Consider the following 19,899-nt stretch of genomic DNA (forward strand, 5'->3'; position numbering starts at 1 on the left):
AAAAAACTCATAAAGGAAAAAAATATAATATAATATGAACAAGCTATTATTCATGGACTAACTTCCCCTGAACCTTGCAAATCTCGAAATCGTCACATACCAATTCCATAAATATATTTTAAAATACGGAAGTTGGTAAGAACTTAGTGAATAAATCAGCGAGATTATCATATGATTTAGTTTGCAAAATTTTTATCTCTCCATTATTTTGTAATTCATAATGATAAAATAATTTAAGGACAATATGTTTGGTTATATTGCTTTTTATGTAACTTATTTGAATTTGAGCAATGAATGCAGAATTATCATAATAAATAATGATTGGTGATTAAATGAAACTAATACTACATGATTGTTGTATGTGGTTTATCATTCTACGAAGCCATACGCATTCATATGATACTTCATATAATACAATTATTTCAGAATGATTTATGGATGTAGCCACTATAGTCTATTTTGAGGACTTTCATGAAATGGTTGTTCCACCATATAAGAACACAAAGTTTGTATGTGATATAGTATTGTGGGGATCTGATAAATACCGAGCGTGAGGGCATCCAATCATATTCATACCTCGTTTCCTTTGAAAGAAAAGACCAAGATCTATGGTGCCTTGAAGATACCGAAAGATATTTTTTACTCCCGCCCAATGATGTTTGGTTGGAGCAGCGCTATGTCTAACTAGTAAGTTCACTGCAAATACGATATCAGATATAGTGCAATTTGCAAGATACATGAGCACTTTAATGGCACTGAGATAAGGAACCTTGGATCCCAATATCTCTTCTCCTTCCTCCCGTGGTCTAAATGGATCTTTCTTCATATCAAGAGATCGAACAAACATGAGAGTCTTAGATGGATATTATTTGTCCATATTAAATTTCTCTAATATTTTTTAGGTATATGTGGCTTGGTGTACAATAATACCTGAAGGAAGATGCTCGAGTTGTATACCCAAGAAAAATTTGGTTTTACCCAAATCCTTTATTTCAAATTCCATCTTTAGATGATTGCATACTTCATTTATATCTATTGCATTTCCAATGATATTTAGATAATCGATATATAGAGATAATACAAAATCCTGTTAAGGACTTCTTTATAAAAACACATAGGCAATCATCATTGTTGGAGTGTCCTTTTTATAGAATGAACTCTTGTAGTCGGTTGTACCACATTCTTCCCGACTACTTTAAGCAATATAGTGACTTTTTAAGCTTTACACAATACATGTTGCAGTTTGCGTTTGGATTCGGAATGTCTAGTTCTTCAGGGACTCTCATATATATGTTTGAAAAAAGTGACACATATAGGTATACGGTCACGACATCCATCAACTGCATAGATAGATGATTTGGAACTGGAAATGAAATTAGATATCGGAACGTGATTCTATTCATTACTGAAGAATATGTCTTATTAAAATCAATGTCAGGTCTCTGTATGAACCCTTGTGCTACAAGCTTTGCTTTATATCTCACCATCTCGTTGTTTTCGTTCTGTTTACTGACGAAAACTCACTTTCATCCCAAGAAACCAAGAAAGATGTTACGATGAGTAAGTATTACTAATGGAATACCTATCTTTTGGAGAGCGAGCGTAATTCTATCTGTATTGCGTCATTCCATTGTGCCCAGTTCGAGCGCTTGCGACACTCTATCATGATCTTGGGATCTGGATCATTGTGAAGGTCATTTGCAACCTTTGAGGAGAAGTAAGTGTTGATAATTGTAGTTTTTCGGTTAAATAATTCTCCAAAATCAATATAATTGATGGAAATTTCATCTACCCTCTCGGACTTATCATGGTTTCCCATTACAATGGAGTTGTGGTGTTCCGATGTCCCAGTATCAATGTTTGTGTGCACAGTTAAGCTAGGATGTGGATGTTGATCATCCACTGGATATATAATATCCATAGGCCTTGGTTGTCATTTAACTTGACGTTGATTTGCATCTACTATTTTAGAGGAGGGATTCCTCTGTTTCCACGGTAGCTTGCAAGAAGCTTATCATTTGTGACTATACTTCCCCCTCACTTTTATTTTGATTTGAGAGTTAAGTGGTTTTGTTTGGTACCTCCACTATTTTCGGCATATTCCTAGCATTATTGTAGGATTTAATGACACCTTTGTTATCAGTAAATGCATCTGGTAAATTATTTGTAATATATTGCAAATTTATGATTCTCTGGACTTAGAGTTTAGATTATTGAGTACATGAATCTGATGAGAAAATATCTATGGCATTCCAATTGATTTTTTGATATTCTTTCTGTTATTTGAAATCTCCCCTAATACCGAAAAATACTTCTCATCAAACATGCAATCAGCGTACAGAGTTATAAATAGGTCCCCTGTGAGGGGGTCGATGTATGTTATGGTCGACGGAGAGTTATACCCCACGTAGATCCTCAATTTCTTATGTGGGCTCATTGTTGTACGTTGTGGTGGTGAGATCGGTACGTATACAATGTAACCGAACTTTCGCAGAGGGAAATGCTTGAAGGATTTCCACGTACTAACTGTAGTGGGTAAGCTGTGTGATTTACAGTTGGTCGTAATTGAATTAAGTCAACAATGTGTAAGTATGCATGATCCCAGCATGAAGTTGGTAAATTACAATTATGTAATAACGATCGTGCGAGGAGCTTGACTCTCTTGATAAGAGATTCGACCAAACCATTTTGAGTATGGACGTATGATACCGAATGCTGGACTTGAATTCCTAAGACTATATAATAATCATTGAAAGCACGTGAGGTGAATTCAGCCGCATTGTCCATTCGAATGTATTGTATCATATGTTCAGGATATTGTGCTTATAATTTAATAATTTGAGTAATTATTTTGGCAAATGCATGATTTCGGGTGGACAAAAGACACACATGTGACCACCGTGTAGATGCGTCAATGAGAACCATGAAGTACCTGAACAGTCCAGATAATGGTTGGATTGAACCACATATATCTCCTTGAATGTGTTCAAAGAATTTGAGTGGTTCATCTCGGATGTTAAGATAAGAGCGCCTTAAAATCAATTTCCCTGTGGCACATGCAGTACACAGAAAATTTGAGAATTGTGGGAATTTAGCAGTATTTATGCCATGGCTAATTGAATTGCTGATAATTTTTCGTATCATTTTGATGCCGGGATGACCAAGGCGATCATGCCATATTTAGAATGTGTCAACATTCTGAAAAATTAGCTTATATGCAACATGTGGTACGTGTTTGATATATGTGTAGTGCGATCCTGAAGATAAAGGGGGAATTTTCTATAGTATTTGTTCGACATATCCGTTATTTTTAGTAATGATGAGATATTCCTCTTTGTTGTCATCATGGGTTTTGATATGAAAACCATTTTAACAGATATCTCTATAACTCAGTAGGGTACGAGTTGAATCGGGATACAATAGTACATCATCCATTGTGATTTGAGTACCCACAGGGAGTGTGATTATGGTGCGACTAGACCTAACAATCGTAGTATCGCGTCCAGCGATTGTCACAATATGTCACGTCCCGAAACCCGTAATCATGTATTTAAACATAATCATGCATCATAAGTATCATGTCTAATTTTTAGCAATTTTATTTTAGAGACTAGAAAGAAAATTCGGGAGAGAAAGAATTGAAATTTGCACCTTCTTTCTCTAGCATATGGGGCCCCGATCCCACCACCTCACATCCCTCTCTCCACAGCAGCAGCCCCCTCTCCCACCCGTGCTCTCTCTCCCTCACCCACCCACCCACTCCCTCTCCCTCTCTCTCTCTCTCTCTCTCTCTCTCTCTCTCTCTCTCTCTCTCTCTCTCTCTCTCTCTCATTATCACGCTCTCTCCCTCTCCCACCTGTTCTCTCCCTTCCGAACCGAGCCAAGAGAAGAAGAAGCAAGGGGAGGACATGGAGGAGGTTCCCAGTGAACCCCCCCCCCCCCAAGGTCATCTCCCCGCCAATTTCAAGCCCTTGGCGACGCCTTCTTCTCCCACGAGCCGACCAACCACCACCCTGACAACCATCTTGACCTCCAACTCTTCCCCAACTCCCACAACCGGATCACGGGCTTGCTATGACATGGTGAGCACCCTAGACCCCCTTCCATTCCTTCTCCCTGGCTAGATCGACCAAATTTGAGCTCACCGAGCTCACCAATGGCTCCCACCACCATTGTAAGCAATAGTCGAGTTTAGATCATTTTTGGCATGTGCTTGTTATCCTACGCAGTAGAGGAGGTCAATATAATGCTCTAGGTCCAAAATACCCACCCCAAAAAGTCACCGAAACCGTCGCCGAAGAGATCCCGAGTGAAAATCTATATTTTCTAACCTCACCCGAAGTATCCGGGTTAGAACCCGGAGGTTTCGTGTGATCCTAGCCAAAAAAAAAAAAAAATCCTAGAACCCCCACCTGGAGGGTCCGGAACCTGGAGTGTCCGGCACAACTCGGATAATCCGGATACTAGTGTTCATCAGGGTTTTTCCTTTTTTGTCTACCTTTGCTAATAACTTGTAAAATTCATAATAAATTCTTTGTAGCTCACAAATTATGAAACCAATTTTGTTGGTTTTACAATAACTCCCTGTACCTATTAAAAATATCCCTATAATGAAATAATTAATTAACTTTCTAAGATAAATTAATTAGGTTAAGGCTTCATTAATTCAGTGTTAATTTTTTTCAAGTCCAAAATGTGTGAAACCAATTTTGCTAGTCTTCTTATGACTTGTTCTAGCTAGGAAAAATGTTTTCATGTGTTATATGGAATATTTTTATTGCATTTCATCATGTGCATATTGTAATAAGTATTGTTGCACTTCATTCATACCCGTCATTGCATGCATTTTTCTTTTGTGAGCGAAGAACTGGAACGTGACGTGACTGTGGTTGAAGGCGACGCCAACCTCCCGAAGTTCTGTGAGTGTTGTGCGGGGAGTATCGGCAACCGTCGGAGCAATAAAGTAAGCATCTAAGTATATTGCACCCTTGATTTGAATTGTGAAGCCTAAATTTGATAAATTATGCTTGTGTATGTTTGCATATGAAGCAAGTCGATGTCGGGAAATTGGGTAGCCCCTATTATGATGCATTTTCTCCTATATTGGTTATTTGATGATCAATATCATGGTAGCCTAAGTATGAATATAATGATGTCTAATTCAATTGTGATACGAGCTGCTTAGCATTGCATAGGTCGAAGTCGAGCGGTGAAATATTTCATCGTTCACGAGCATATGCTTTAATTACTTGCACATTGATCACAATGATGGGTTGATGGTGTTGGTGGATGAATGGTGAGGATGAGATGAGATGTGGGCGGTGTTAGGAGTATCTTCTACCCTGGAGGAGTTCTATGGGGTAGTTCGGGAGGTGATCCCGGACACCATAGCTCGCTTTGCATCGGTTAAACACCGTCCATCAGTGTTGTTGGCTTTATCACCTATTGTACTCAGCAAATACTGATCTAATGGTAAGGTAAGCACCTCTGTAGCTGTGATCATTTGGGCATAAACATCGATGATGTGAGCGGATGGGTTTGTAGAGGTATGTAGTTTGCTCCGGGAGTAGTTTTAGATACCTCTACGCTGAGCGATGTATGTATCAAACGGGGTCTGTTCGGAAATATTAATATTGGCTATTGATGTATTACTATGTTTTCATTTACATTTATGTGCAAGTTGTTGGTTATAGGGTATGTTAGTTAAGCATAGGTGCTCGCACATATGTGTCCAGGTTACTTAAGTATATTAATGTATTTAACCTTGTGGTATTTTTCTTGCTAATGGCTCAATGCATGATTCTTAGAGTCGGGTTATTTATATGTACCCTATATGGATTAAGTTTTGCGAATACCTTTTTCTTGCTAATGGCTCTACAGGTTTTACATGTGAGGAAGAGGCGGTGTCCCGCCCTGTCTTCGGTCGCCATGATGGCGCTAGCAACGGGCGCCGTGGAGAGGGCCCACCAGGCAATCGCAGAGCAGCCCAGCGTGCCTCGTCTGACACAGCAGGGCGACAGGCAGGGCACCTCGGGCCTTGCGATACTATCCCGAGGTGTGCCGGATGACGCGGGATGGGACCCGTGCATTAAATGTCCCCACGCCCTTCTGCCAGAATGTGGCAGGGACTGACACCGAGCGTGGCAGGAGCAATTGGAGGTGACAGGCCACACACCCTCTTAAATGCGGCATCGGGCCTTTCACAGGCTGACACCTCACCGCTGGACCCCTGTGGGGGCCACCGACGAAGGACTTCTTGAGCCGTCGGGGAACCGAGTGCTCGGGGGTCACTGTTCACCTCCCCGAGCACTCTCTCCAGGAATTGACTGTTCGGATCCTCAGGGAACCGAGTGCTCGGGGGTCACTGTTCGCAGCCCCGAGCACTCTCTCCCGGAACTACCTTCCTCGGGTCCTCGGGGTACTTGTGTGCTCAGGGGCCTCTGTTTATGACCCCGATCACTATCTTCCCGGTCACTTGGTCTTCGTAGATCATCGGGGAACCCGGGTACTCGGGGACCACTGTTCAAGGCCCTAAGCGCCCTCTCCCGGGACTTAATCTTTTCATACCTCACGGAGATGAACCCCGCGGGAAGGAGCCACGTGGCAGAATGCTGGCCTGGCCTCGGGATTCGGGGACCCCTGGTTCCTGATTCACTGACAATCGGATTATCCCATGTAAACATATATATATATATATATATATATATATATATATATATATAGGAAAATAGAGAATTTAAAGTGAAATATTAAATTGAGGTAATCACATATAATTATGCATTAAATTCTGCATTGAATTAAGTGTTTTGTGCTTATATCAAGCAATTTTGGGCTTAAATGTAAAAGTGAGTACAGAATAATCATAATTGCAACAGGAAAGTAAATTACAAGAATTAATAAGAACTGAAAAATAAATAGACATGTTATTGGGAATGTGAAAAATGCATACACATAGAACATTGCGCAAATCCAGGACTCATATGGTCTGGAAATGCATATTTATAAAAGTAAATAAACTAGTACAATTATAAATAATTACAGGGGCTATAACAGAAATAAGACATACAATACTATTTATATGGACTATTTATTAGGACCCAGAGGGTCTAAATGGAAATAGCCAGCCACTGAAAATTTTCTTTCTGGCTTAAAACAAAATTTGGGCCAAAGCCCTTTCATTTTTTCAGCCTAAATACGTAGCATGGAGGGGAATTTTTTTCACTGCGCGCAAGGCCAAGCAAAAATGAGCTGCAGTCCAGGCGTCCTTTTGGCCCGAGGCCCATGCGGGCTCCCCTCACCCGCCCCGTATAAAAGAGGAAGGAGGCGACAGAACCCTAACCACATGCCCCCCTCACAGTGTGCAGCCGCCACCGCCTAGGCGGGTTGCACCGTGGCCGACACGAGCCGGGATGGAGGCTGTACTGAGATGTGAGGTGTTGATGCGGGTGCGTCGCCGCGTTGCGATGAGCATCACCACCGGATATTGTCTCCGGCTGAAGAGTTGTCGGCTTCCTTCAAGCAGCAGAATCCACCTGGTCGCAGGTGAGACATCGGTCGTGGGGGTACGCCACCCCTCCCCCTCTCATGTGTGCACGAAGAGGCTCGAAGACCCCTTACCCCACGCATACACACGTATTGGTACACTTAGGCGCCATTGGAGGGGAGGTTGAGGATATGGATGTCAACGGGGCCCCGATCCCCGTTCCCCGACGGGGAATTCCCCTATTAAGGGACAGGGATGGGAGCATTTTTTCCCCATGGGGACTATAACGGGGAAAAAATCCCCCCCGTCGGGTATGGTGGGGCGGGGATGGTTACCCAGCCCCCGTCCCCGTTTCCCCGCGGGCCCCCGTATTGATCTGGGCTTATATAGTTGATCTTCAGGCCTTCTACTCCTCTCAGCCGGCCCACTCCAGTCTCCACTTGGGCCGCTGGCCGCACGTAGCACGTTCAAGCCTCTGGGCTTCTGGCCATTGACCGAGCACCGGCTCACGCGGTCATGCCACTCAAGGGGCATGGGCCTCACGGCTCACCAGACAGAGACATCAGACACCACTCACACCAGCAGTCCAGCAGTGTAGCTCAATCCTTATCCTCATTCCTCAGTTCTTCACCGGTTCACCCACTCCCACCGTCCGTCCGTCCCACGCTCCCAGCCGCCAGGCGCCAGGCCAGCCGTCGCCACTCCGCCAGGCCCCCAGCCGGCAGCTGCCCAGTGGCACACCTGCGCCCGAGCCCCGAGAACCCCAGCAGGCAGCGGCACCAGCACTCATTTCTTGTGTGAATTTTGGATGTTGAGGTCTTGTTTTGATCACCTACTTGCAAGATCAATTGATGATATTTATTTCTGGGTAGCGGGGACGGGGACCCCGTCGGGGACCCATTCCCCGCGCGGGGGCGGGGATGGGACAATTTTTCTCAAACGGGGACGGGGATGGTTACCTATTCCCCGCGGGAATTTTCCTCGTTGACAACCCTAGTTGAGGACCTCCGCAGCCCACGACCCCGGGCGAAGGCCTGAGCGGCGGTTGGTCGCTGCTATTGCGGTGTGGCGAAGACGTCGGTATGACGTCGTTGCAGAGGAAGAAGCTATGGCTGTCGTGTTCATGTGGGGGAGGACTCGTGGAGGAGTTGTCGTTGGAGAGGGCGTCGCAGGGACGTACTCTTTAGGGTCCTCCTTTGATGAGTACACCGTCGTCGTCGCTGTTGGTGTGCTGTTAAAGAAGGGGGGTAGCACTAGTGCGGGCTGTCAACTGTTGTTGTGGTGGTAGCCGCCGCCACGAAGGACCCCACGCCGGTGGCTGGTGCTGCATGCATCCTAACTCTGAAGGAGAAATGCGGTTTGGGCAGCGAGGCCGGTGGCAGTGAGGTTGACGGTCAGACGACAGTAGCGGCTGCCGCAGGGGTTGCGGCATTTGCATGACCGTTGTGGTGGCCGAACCAGCGACTAGCAGCACCACTGCGTGGACGATGGTGAGAGCGGCGAGGGTATGGAAGATGAGGTAGGATGATTTTTTTTCAGAAACGGGACCCACACTCATCCATTTTGCAGAGTAAATGAACAAGCGCCCCGGGGGGGAGCGTCGGGGATCGAACCCGGGTCGCCCCCCTGGGAGCTGCCTCCAGGGACCAGTCGGTCCGACTGCCTCCTGATGAGGTAGGATGATGACGACGAAAAAGAAAGAAGATGCATGATTACCTGGATCAGTGATGCCATCGTGCTCACCTTGGTTAGATGTTGAGGTGGATTGGCCTATGTGCTTGATGTTTTCTGTTATCGTTGCGATTGCTCAGTGAAGATTAAATCAACGACTGAAAACGTATTGCTATAGAATTACAAAGATTAAGAGATGGAGAAAGAACAATAAATTGTATTCTTTGATAAATAATAACTTATATATTTATAAGAGAATGAAGGAATGGTAAGGCACTGTTGGGGTGTCGGTTGTACCAGCCAAGTAAGCATTCTTTACACTATGTTCATGTAAACAGCTCGATAGTTGTGGAATTCTGCAAAAAAATAAAATCAGGATCTATCCCGTACCTACTACCTAAGCACTAGCACTAGCACCTATGGTGATTCGACAGATCGGGGTACCTCAGCCAATTATCCACGTCAAAATACTGTCGCGTGGCACTGCGCACGGGCCCCATCTCAGAGAGAGTGCCCAACAGGCCAACACATGACATGCCACCGTCAGTCCGTCGCCGGCTCAGGCCGCTCCAAAACGGATTCCTGTGCTGCCCGCTGCCCTCTCCAGATCCGAACAGCGCACCACGTCGTCGTGCCCGTCGGCTAGCCCTCGACCCCCACGTGGCCCTCCCGCGCACGAGCGCCGCGCAGTCCGGTGTTCGGACGCGGGAAAAGGCATCCGAGGGCGGAGCACGAGGAGGAAACTTGAGGCCCGCCACGTCGGACAGGCGGGCCCACACCTGTCAGCATGGAGGACGTGGGCGCATGGGCCATCGGGACCCACGTGACCGCGGGTGGGTGCCGTCGCGATCCACCGTGGCCGCGTGAATATAAAAAATCGTGGCGGGAAGACGACGACACCGCGCATGGGGCGCTGTAAATTTTGCCGCGGCGGCACTGTGATTTCTGCGGATGGAACAGTGGAGGTGCGTGCGGTTCAAATTTTAAACCGAGGGTGTTAACCATAACCGGGGTTAAAATTGCGCCAATACAATTGCAATCCGTGTTCATCCAAATTACGCCACGAAGAATATCGTGCAGGCAGTAGCTTCGTCTTTTACCCGGCCCTCATCTCTTTCCCCAACAAGATTCCGCCTCTCCTGAATGAGAACTGAAGAGGACAAGACCGTTCCCCAGCTTCAGTACAAAGAGGCGAACCGAAGGCGATTTTCAGGAACCGGCATCTATCTCTCTGAATCCCCTCCTCCAGGTGGCCTCTTTGGAACGGGGGAGGTGGGGATTCGGGAGATCGATGTCCGGTGATCTTGATACACTAGTTAGTAGTAGCTGATAGTTTTAGTAGATAGTAGCTGTTTTTGTTATCCTGGTTGTCGTTTGTTGTTCTGGGTTGTAAGTTTCTTTCTGTCCTATATTCGAGCTGACGATGTAATTGTCAATACTCTTTCGGTGATTCAGATGCACTTCGGCTATGGGTCTGAAGTGATGGATGATATGGTTAAGGTTTGGAGTTGTTGTCGAACTCGGTACGAGGAGGATTCCTACGAAGGCTCGGTTCGTGTATACGGATCGAGATCGTCCGAGCTGCAGATGTCGCAAAAACTTAGATTTGTTTTGTTTTATATTTCTTTGTTCTTTAGAGTTTTTTCTGTTTTTTCTGAAGGTGGGATGTATTTTGATCTAAATTAGTATAATCGCTTTCCCCTCGCAAAAAAAACCACTTCTTCTTTTTCCATGATTCATCGTGGAGACATATGAGTCAGGGATTCAGGATGAGAGGAGACAGCTTGTTGTAAATAATGCTAGTAGGGCAGAAATAATGATCCGAGAGAAGTAGGATCCAGCTGCTCAAAGGGAATACAATGTAGCTTGATAAGTGATGTGTCGGATGCCGTCTATTTTACCGCGGATTCTCTCCTCCTGCATGTGACCTTGTACGATCGATGGTCTACGCCTGATCCATCCCGTCCTTGGCCTCTCGGTGACGAGACAGGTATCATTAGCGTGCGATCGGGTTTTGCTCCTTAATCATAGCTTTAGATTGGTAAGCTAGCACGTATCATTTCCTGACCAGCATGGGGCAGTTGGATCATTTCCGGTCAAGCATGGGATACTAAACATGGTTCATTGATTCTTGGTGAGTACTATACTGTCAATCATGCGTTTAGTCTGGTTGTTTATGCCTTCTTTGGATCCCCGCTATCGATAATGAACACGATCAGCATCCAAAGCAGCTTGCATCGCGCAACGCAGATGTAGATCAACACATGGTGATGGTCTGAAATCCTCGCAATTGGAGCATCGCCCAATGCAATGCAGAGTTAATTATCGAAACTTCAGAGGGGATGTAAGTTTCATCTGTTACTGCATTCAATCCTAGACGTTAAACTTAGGCCCGCCGGACTTTGTTGAGCCCCACTCTGAACTCTAACCTCTAATCCTAACCTCGTCGGAAATCTCGTCGGAGTTGGAGAAGAAGCTTCAGAGTGCGGATGTGACACAGATACGTCGGCCAAGAAATCGGCTGAGGAGAGGCTTCAAAACACTCGGGTAGATTTTAGGCTTTTATTTTAATCTTTCAGCACAAGAACATCGTCCCCTTTGTCGCGACGGAAACGCGACGTGGTCGGAATGTCTCAGGCCCAGCACAAGAAGTTAAGAAGATATCTGGACCTGGCGTAGTGGGAAAAGTCCAGCCCGTTAAAACCGACCACTTCGTCCAGGCTGTGCGGAGCCCACATGGCAGAGAAACGCGGACGTCCTACCGCCATCGCAGTGGCCGCCTCTCCTCTTCCTCTCGCCGGAGCCGCTGCGCCGGTCCACCCTTCGCCTCCGGCCTGATTCCAGACCCGTTCGAATTGTGCCGATTCCCTCCACAAAATTTTCAAAAACAAAACTCTGGCGCCAAAAGTATCGCCTGTTTCCGTCAGCATTTCTCCTCAAATGCATCGCCCCCCGTTTCCCTAATCGAGCTCCCAAACCCTAGCTCCTGGCGGGATGGACTTCGCGGTCCCCTCCTTCTCGCTTGGTATTGATCTGGATGACGATGACCCTCCTCCTGCAGCCGGAAGCGACCGGCGCGAGCTGGCGTGGGGATACGCGGCGCCCGACGCGCCGTCGTTCTCTCTCGGGTTCGACTTGGACGAGGAGGAGGAGGAGCCCCAGATCCGCGCGGGAGGCCGCAGGGAGGAGCAGGCGCGAGGGTACGCGGCGCTCGACGCGCCGTCGTTCTCGCTCGGCGTCGATCTCGACGATGACGACGAGCCCCAGCGCCCCATCGGAGGTCGCCTGGAGGAGCAGGTGCGGCATTACGAGGGGCCTGACGCTCCCTCCTTCTCCCTTGGCATCGATGACGACGTCGACTTCCTCACAGGAGGCCAATGTCAAGAGCAAGCGCATCCCCAGGTGTCGCCCCGAGCACCCTCTTCGAGCGGCGTTGAAGAGGAGGACAACTTCGTCCTCGCCGGTGGCAAGCGGGCGGCGCAAGTGGGGCGCGAAACGCTAGACCCGGACCCCCTGCCGCCGCCGCCGCCGCCGGAGACCAATCGATTTAAGCGGCTGCGGAGGGGCTCTGCACCGCCTCATCCGGCACCAACACCCCAGGTGCGGATCTATGAGGCGCCTGACGCCCCCTCCTTCTCCCTAGGAATTGACGACGACGACGACATCCTCGCTGGCGGCCAGCATCGCGAGCAATCGAGACCACAGGCTGCGCCTCCGGTCCCGTCGTCGCTCGGTGTTGAAGAGGACGACGACGACTTCGTGCTCGCTGGTGACCAACGGCCAGAGCGAATGCGGCGCGAAACGCTAGACCCAGACTCCTTGCCTCCCCTGCCGCTGGAGACGACTCGACTTAAGAGGCTGCGAAGGGGCCCTGTGCCGCCACATCTGGCGCCAACACCGCCTCCTCGTAAGTTGCCAGAGCCGGCCGCGGCGGAAGCATCTCCAGTGGTGCGTGGGAAGGCAGGACGGGGGGCTATTGGGAGCTTGGAGGATGAGATCGAGGAATTCGCTGACACACCTCCTAAAGTGCCAAAGCCGGCGGCGGCAGAAGCGTCTCCATTGGTGAGTGGGAAGGCAGCACTGGGGGCTGTTGGGAGCTTGGAGGATGAGATCGAGGACTTCACTGACGAGGAGCGACTAGCGCCAGGTAAGGGGTCTTAACTCTGAATTTTGCACTCACTTCTCTTGCTTGGCGTTTGCTTAAAATTCTGCAATCTAGTATGCAACATGCCTATAGATTTCAAGGAAGCCTTTTTAGTGTCTGTTATGGAAAAATGTAAAATTGATTCATCTGGGTTGTAATTAACCAATTTCGTTTGAAAGCTAAAGGTGTACAAAGGAACATATCAAATTCCTCAAACAAACCATCGCAGCACAGAGAAGACAGACACTAACTAACAACAGGCTGCAACATTCAGAGATAAAACGATTTTTAACATACCCACAAAACACATCCAGATTAAACTGGAGAATCCAAAATACTTCTTACTTCAGGAACTAGATTCAGACTAGCAAAATAGCCTTAACCTCCCCAACTTGTCTTGTGCACAAATTATGACTTCCAATCTACTGTAATCATTGCTTGAGCGCTTGAACTACCTCCAATATCTTACCGCAGTCTCCTTCCCGTGCAGACATTTCCTCTGCAATGAAAAGTAGTTTTTGCAAATTACCTCTGCTGGATGAGAGACTAAAACCCCTTCAATTGCCATCTTAGTCTGTATCAGCCAAAGGCTCAAACAAACAGCTGCTAGACCATATAACGTATTCTTGTTCCTGTTATTGACAAAGTCTGCAGTGGAGTTGTGTTCTTTCTGCAGGTGTAGTGCATCTCTGGCAATTCCACCCAAATTTTGCCATATAACACTGAATAAAAATGTAGCCAGTAGTTTTCACTTTCAACCTGTATGATTCTTACGCCCTTAAGGGGAAAGTTTGTGCGTGATCTTTGAGTCATATTGAGTGGAAATGCAATATTGGCCTTTATTGGTGCAGTTTCATCTTTATCATAGAATTTAACTTTTGATTGTATTTGTGGAATGCTTCTTTTACAAGAAGTATTTGGCCTTTATTTGCACGTTTCTTCTTCCTCTATGAATGCTTCTTTGGTCTTACGTAGAAATATGCATGATTGATTCATTGTGGATCTTAGTCTGTTGCTGGTTATTCTGTTACATTTTTTATGAACCTTCTTATTTCCTTGTGTAGAACATCATCGAGTTCTCATCTTTACTTGCAGATGTGCCACCATCCGTTGGTAGCTGTAGCACTTCCAGCAACTCAAAATTCTCTCTGCTAAATCATGGTGTCCTTATGAGTCAATCAGCAACCAAAGCAAAGATATCAAAATTTACACAAGTGTCAAACTCTTCTGCTTCAAAATCTTTAGAAGAAAGCTGCACAAAGAAACTACTTCCTAAGATAACAATAAGCCCCATGAGGAAAATCTACTTGCTTGACTCTGACACTGATGCAGATGATGACCAGAATCAAAATAAAGCAAAGAAGGCAGTTAGTCCTCTTAAAAAGAGACAAGAATCCATGCACAAGTATGTGCAGAAAGAACCTACCTTGCAGCAAAACAGCAAGCCCCAAGGGAACACTACTGTGCGGAAGTGCGAAGTTAAGATGAACGACAATTGGGAAACACCTGTTCTTGATGATTTTTGCAATGAATACTTCAAATCTATGAAAGATTCAGGGCCGTCTCAGCAAAAAGAAGGCAGCAGTTTTAGTCGTTCAAAGGTTTCTCAACCCAATTACTCTATTGGTGAAACTGAAAGGCATTTCCAGCATCAAAGCACTTCAAGTGGAGCTGTACTAGATGACAACCTGACTGACAGTAGTCCTCCTGCTATGCATTATTTCTTCCACCATGATCCAATGGTGCGTGATCTAGTTCGTGAAAGGCTGCAGCATTTCTTTCCCATTGGGGCAGCAAGTTCCAGAGAAAATGATCAAAGCAGAGCAGAAAGTCTCAGCTACAGGTAATGCACATAGTGATCATTGCTTTAATCCTTTGAGTAATGTCATTTGCTAATTGCTTCCAACTTGTTTCTATGTCTTAATATAGGAGGGAGTTTGGCTCGAGTGGTGCTGCTAATGATGGGTGGGTTACTCCAAATAGAAGGATCCATGTTCCAACTGATGTTGGCAAAAGAAGGGTACATGCCAGTGGAACTCAATCTGGTTCTGGCCATTGGTTTACTGGGGAGGACGGAAGGAAGGTAAGGCTGTATTTTGGGAGTTCCTCTTAAAATTTTAGATAATAAACGTTGTTTAGTCATTTTTGTGTTTCTTCAGTATGGATGTTGGATACATATCAGTTTGCGTTTCACTTGTTTCAAGATTATTCTGCTATCCTCTTGGACACAGCTGATGCAATCATAATTTTGCTCCATTGTATTTGGGCTGCAGGTTTATGTCTCGAAAAATGGGCAGGAGTTGACTGGCAGATATGCCTATCGACAATATCAAAAGGTGAAGGGGATTCTTATCTTTTCCCGTGATTTGTCCTTACTCTTGTTAGACAAACTGTGGCTTGGAAACGAACCTACTGAAATTTAACTATCCACTGGTTACAACTATATGTCCACAATACCTGCAATGATGTTTTCAATTTGGGATTGAATTGATTAGGAATGCTCAAATGAACTTTGGCATGATTCTATCCATCGTTTGTAGCTAGAATATCTACTTCTCTGTAACCATTACCTGAACCAAAATTTTCCTAGGATCTTTTAAGAAACGATGATAAAATTGATGATATTTCTAGAGTAGCAAATGGTGGTAGTGAGGGAAAAGAAACCTATGTTCCTTTTACTGCATGGTGGTAATGCCATCTAACTGTGCTTTACAGGAAAGTGGCAGGGGATTTAACAAGTACAGGAAGAAAGGTTCATCTGGAACCAAACGAGGTGCTGCTAAAGCAAAGAAAGCCACAAATGCAGCGAAACAAGGCACAAGTAGAGCAAAAAGGAAGCGTTGAGACATGGGTCCGCTTGCCCAGATCCACGATGGACAGGATTTCGTTATAGTTAGGTTTTTTTTGCCTTGTGCATTTCATTTCGTAGCTAATTTGTTGATAGAACCATATAATAAGCTTCAATTGTTCTTTGTTTTCTTCCACGTTATGCGGCATGCGTATACATCAACACAAGGTTCTCTCGTGTGCTTGTAAATATTGTTCGCTCTTGCTGCTGCTCTCAGTTCTAATGTTTGCTGCCAAGGACCCGTATGCAAAGGGATGGTACGCACCGTTGGATATATAAACCATGATTACACGCTCGTAGCCTTCATTAAGTAATGATTTTGTGGTACGCACCTGATGAGACGTTCGACTATCAATGATGAATTGGCACAACATATCCTTTTGTCAGTTCGTCTCGGTTGTATTTGCTTGCTTCCACGCGTCTTGATGTATCAATTTTGTCCTAAATTTATCGGGGCAGCATCTTTCCAGATCCTTTCAGACCTGAATATTTTTGACCTGTGAAGAGCTAATTTTCGGACCACATATGTCCCCAGCTGTTTCGCAAGACTCGTGCACTTTAAGCTCCTTGTGCTGTTTGGGTTGTATCGATTTCTGTACAATCTTTTTGTGGTGATTTGGATTGTAGGGTACTGATTTGCGTGGTTGGGGGTTTAAAACTCTGACCCGGCTGTGCTGTTTCCGGGCAGGCTCAACCTGAAACCGAGCATGCAGTGACCTCCACGTACGCGAGGAGCCGATGAACAACATGCACGGTACGTTCTTTCGACCAACATACTACGTCATAATTAATCTGTAGCGTAACTCCCAGCATTCCTTCCCGGATGCCAGCACGCACGATGAAGATGAACCTGACAGTGGGCTGAAATCCAATCTAAATCCACACCAAACCATTCTATTGAAGCACAACAGCCCAACCCACCCTGCAACTCCACCTCCTAAAACGAGACCAATCCAAACTGAAAGTAGATTTGAAAAGTCATGTCTACGTTCGTCCGGAAGGTTCTGCAAAATAGAAAAATAGGCTCGTCGCCGAGTTAGCCTCATACATAGGATTGGTGTTTCGCGGGTTGCGTAATTTGCAGCCGACCACCCTGGCTAACCTGACTCCGTCAGGCCAGGGAACTGTAGTTTGGAGCACCCATCCCTCTTCGAAAGGAACCTATTTTGACCTGCTCAGCCTTGGACTGAACCCAGGTCAAGGTCGCTCATGACCAGTGCTCTTCTCGCGCCTAGTGGTCGCGGCGGCGCTTGAGACCTTGTTGGGACCGGGCTGCTCGAGCCTTAGAGCACGTTCGCAGAACTCTTTGCCTAAATTTTTATCTTCGTCCTCACCCAGCCGCTTGGTCAGGCCCGGATGGCTGGTCGTTCGAGGCGACTAGCATACGATTCCCAACTGGCGAATCGAGTTCTGTTGTTCGATTTTAAGATGACAAGATGAAGGTGGATAGCGGTATGACAAAGATCAGGGAGTGGATTCGTGGATTCACTTCTGTTGTGGGCCCGCCTTCTAATGTCTACGTTCTGTATGGCTCCTAAGATCTCGCTGTAATAGGATAGTTCTCTTTTGTGTGCCTATGCTTTTGTAACGTTGGCATATTTTGGTTTTTCTGTCCTAGTCTGGCAAGCCGGTTTCCCCAACTTTTTCTTTCGGTTTTGTTCTGTGGTATCTGGACACCCTTTATTGGCTTTCAATAAAAGTCGATGTTTTTCTCTGTTAAAAAAAATCACCCTTCATCTACCTCATGTACTGACCTCTCCGTGCTTATCCAATACTCGAAATGTAGATGACAAATCCGTCGTCAGCCACCATGCACGCCCACGCTGTCAAGCTCGGATTGAACTGCGAGCTCATCGACTGCAACGACATCTCTATCTTGCGTGTAGAAAGCGCGCGGTCATACGGTCTATGTTCAATGGGTTCCCTGACGATTAGGATCTGGTTTCTTGGACAACCATGGTGTCCAACCACACGAGGTTGGGGGTTCTTGGACAAGGCTCATGGGGGTGTTATTTTCCATGGTGGACAACTGTGGCGTGGCCGTTGATGCCATGGTCGCCGTCGCGGGGTTCACGGTTAATGAGGATATATAATTATTATATATTCTATAAACATTATATATTTATAATGGTACATATTCTACTCGATTTGTGACTAGTCGTAACCGTCACAGAGTTAGGGTATAGAAATAAAATACAAGGAAGTTAATCGTATCGATAGGGAAGCTATCTCCTATTCGGTTGGAATCCTAGATATTTGTAAGTCTACCAATCCGAAAAGATTATGTCCGGAGGAGTCCGAGTAGGTCACGCTCGAGTTCTCCTGACTATAAAAGGAGGGGAGAAGGGCACATTCAAGACACACATTCAATCGAAGCCAAACAAAGGCAATTCACGCCAAGTGAAGCCTCGTAGCAACTCGCATCTTCAGATCTCCAAAGTCACAAACCTCCGAAGTAGATCTAGTCGAGTAGAACACCAACACCCATTGAAGATTTATAGTAGAATCAACAATCATTTGGCTAGATCTTAGCAGTAGGAACATGGAGCAGTTCGGCTAGTTCTTAAGATTATATCCATACACAAACCTCTTTGTACTCTATGATCGTAAGAATAATAAAAATAAGATAGATGTAGGGTTATTATCCAACTCGGAAGCCTGAACGTGTATAAACTCGTGTCCGCTTTGCGATACTCTTTGATAACTACACATGTATCCCTATTTTTCATATTAGGGACAATATGCAGTCATGTACAAGTCCTGTATATGCGTGGAGGTGGGGGAGTCGTGCTGTGTAGAGAGGCGCACCGATGCTGCAACCGGGGTTTGAGAGCTCCTCATCCTCATGCCACTGCTCCTACCGTTGTGGATTGGAGCTTGAGGTCACGAGGCCGTCGAGCTCGGATCCATCGTCGAAGAGGGCGAGTTTCACGAGCATAGATTGAACTTTTGCGCTTCTCCTCGCGTATGCTCGCTAGCTGGATGCCCCTTCGTAGATAGATTTGAAGGCAGAGTGCTCGGAGGCGGCCAATTCGACGACGCATGGATCGGGGACTACGAAGACGTCATGCATGGTTGCCGCGAGGATGCTTAATCGAAGGTGAAATGGGGATCGATGGAACCAGGTCAGCACGTGGTTTTGATTATCCGTGGCTGACGGTGAGATCGGGCAGCAGCGGTGGCGGCGCATGTATGACACAAGCAATGAGAGAAAAGTAAAGTGTGGTCGGGGAAGATGTAGAGGACGTGCCATTTTCTTTACTTGCTAGTGGCCCCCACAAACAATGCCAGTACCAAACCAAAGGAAATAGATTCTATACAGTGGCGTGGTGCAACACCATATGGATGGCCGCTACTTGTTCTCAATGTGAATCTAAATGCAGTGAATCTCATCCAAATGAAAAATTATCACACATGCTTATTACTTGATATATACGATTAGCGTTGAGTGAATCTCACAACCGCTTTGAGATTTATGTTAAGAACAAGTGACAGCTATCTAGATGGTGCTACATGAGAATACCTCTACAGCACCACTCCATAGAATTTATTTTTCAAACCAAACCAGAATAGCGCTCCTGAGTCCTAAAAGGCTAGAACCCATCTCCTATGTATCGTTTCCCATCACGGGTTGAAACCATTTTTAACCCGAAAACTGAAACCCACAACCAAACCAAACCAATCCAATCCATTTTCACTGTGAAACCAAACCGAACCGAACCTAGCAGCAGCAACCTATTTCCACCCATCCAA

General features: G+C 46.0%; 1 protein-coding gene across 1 annotated transcript; it reads left to right on the forward strand.

Annotated features, from left to right (window-relative positions):
• The first annotated feature begins 11,853 nt into the window (after positions 1 to 11,853).
• Positions 11,854 to 16,437, forward strand: LOC133887713 (uncharacterized). The gene is made up of 5 exons (XM_062327681.1): positions 11,854 to 13,301; positions 14,394 to 15,141; positions 15,228 to 15,381; positions 15,572 to 15,634; positions 16,014 to 16,437. The coding sequence occupies exons 1-5, from the start codon at positions 12,149 to 12,151 to the stop codon at positions 16,140 to 16,142; spliced, it is 2,247 nt and encodes a 748-aa protein (XP_062183665.1). The 5' UTR covers positions 11,854 to 12,148; the 3' UTR covers positions 16,143 to 16,437.
• Positions 16,438 to 19,899: the final 3,462 nt, after the last annotated feature.

This window comes from Phragmites australis, chromosome 13, assembly GCF_958298935.1.
Source record: "Phragmites australis chromosome 13, lpPhrAust1.1, whole genome shotgun sequence".
In the NCBI taxonomy this organism is placed as follows: Eukaryota; Viridiplantae; Streptophyta; class Magnoliopsida; order Poales; family Poaceae; genus Phragmites; species Phragmites australis.

Bases quoted from the DNA above. Each gene is read 5' to 3' on its own strand.
- LOC133887713 (XM_062327681.1), top strand. From the start codon at position 12,149: ATGGACTTCGCGGTCCCCTCCTTCTCGCTTGGTATTGATCTGGATGAC. The intron at 15,142-15,227 runs GTAATGCACATA...GTCTTAATATAG, and splicing joins GCAGAAAGTCTCAGCTACAG to GAGGGAGTTTGGCTCGAGTG. The intron at 15,635-16,013 runs GTGAAGGGGATT...TGTGCTTTACAG, and splicing joins CCTATCGACAATATCAAAAG to GAAAGTGGCAGGGGATTTAA.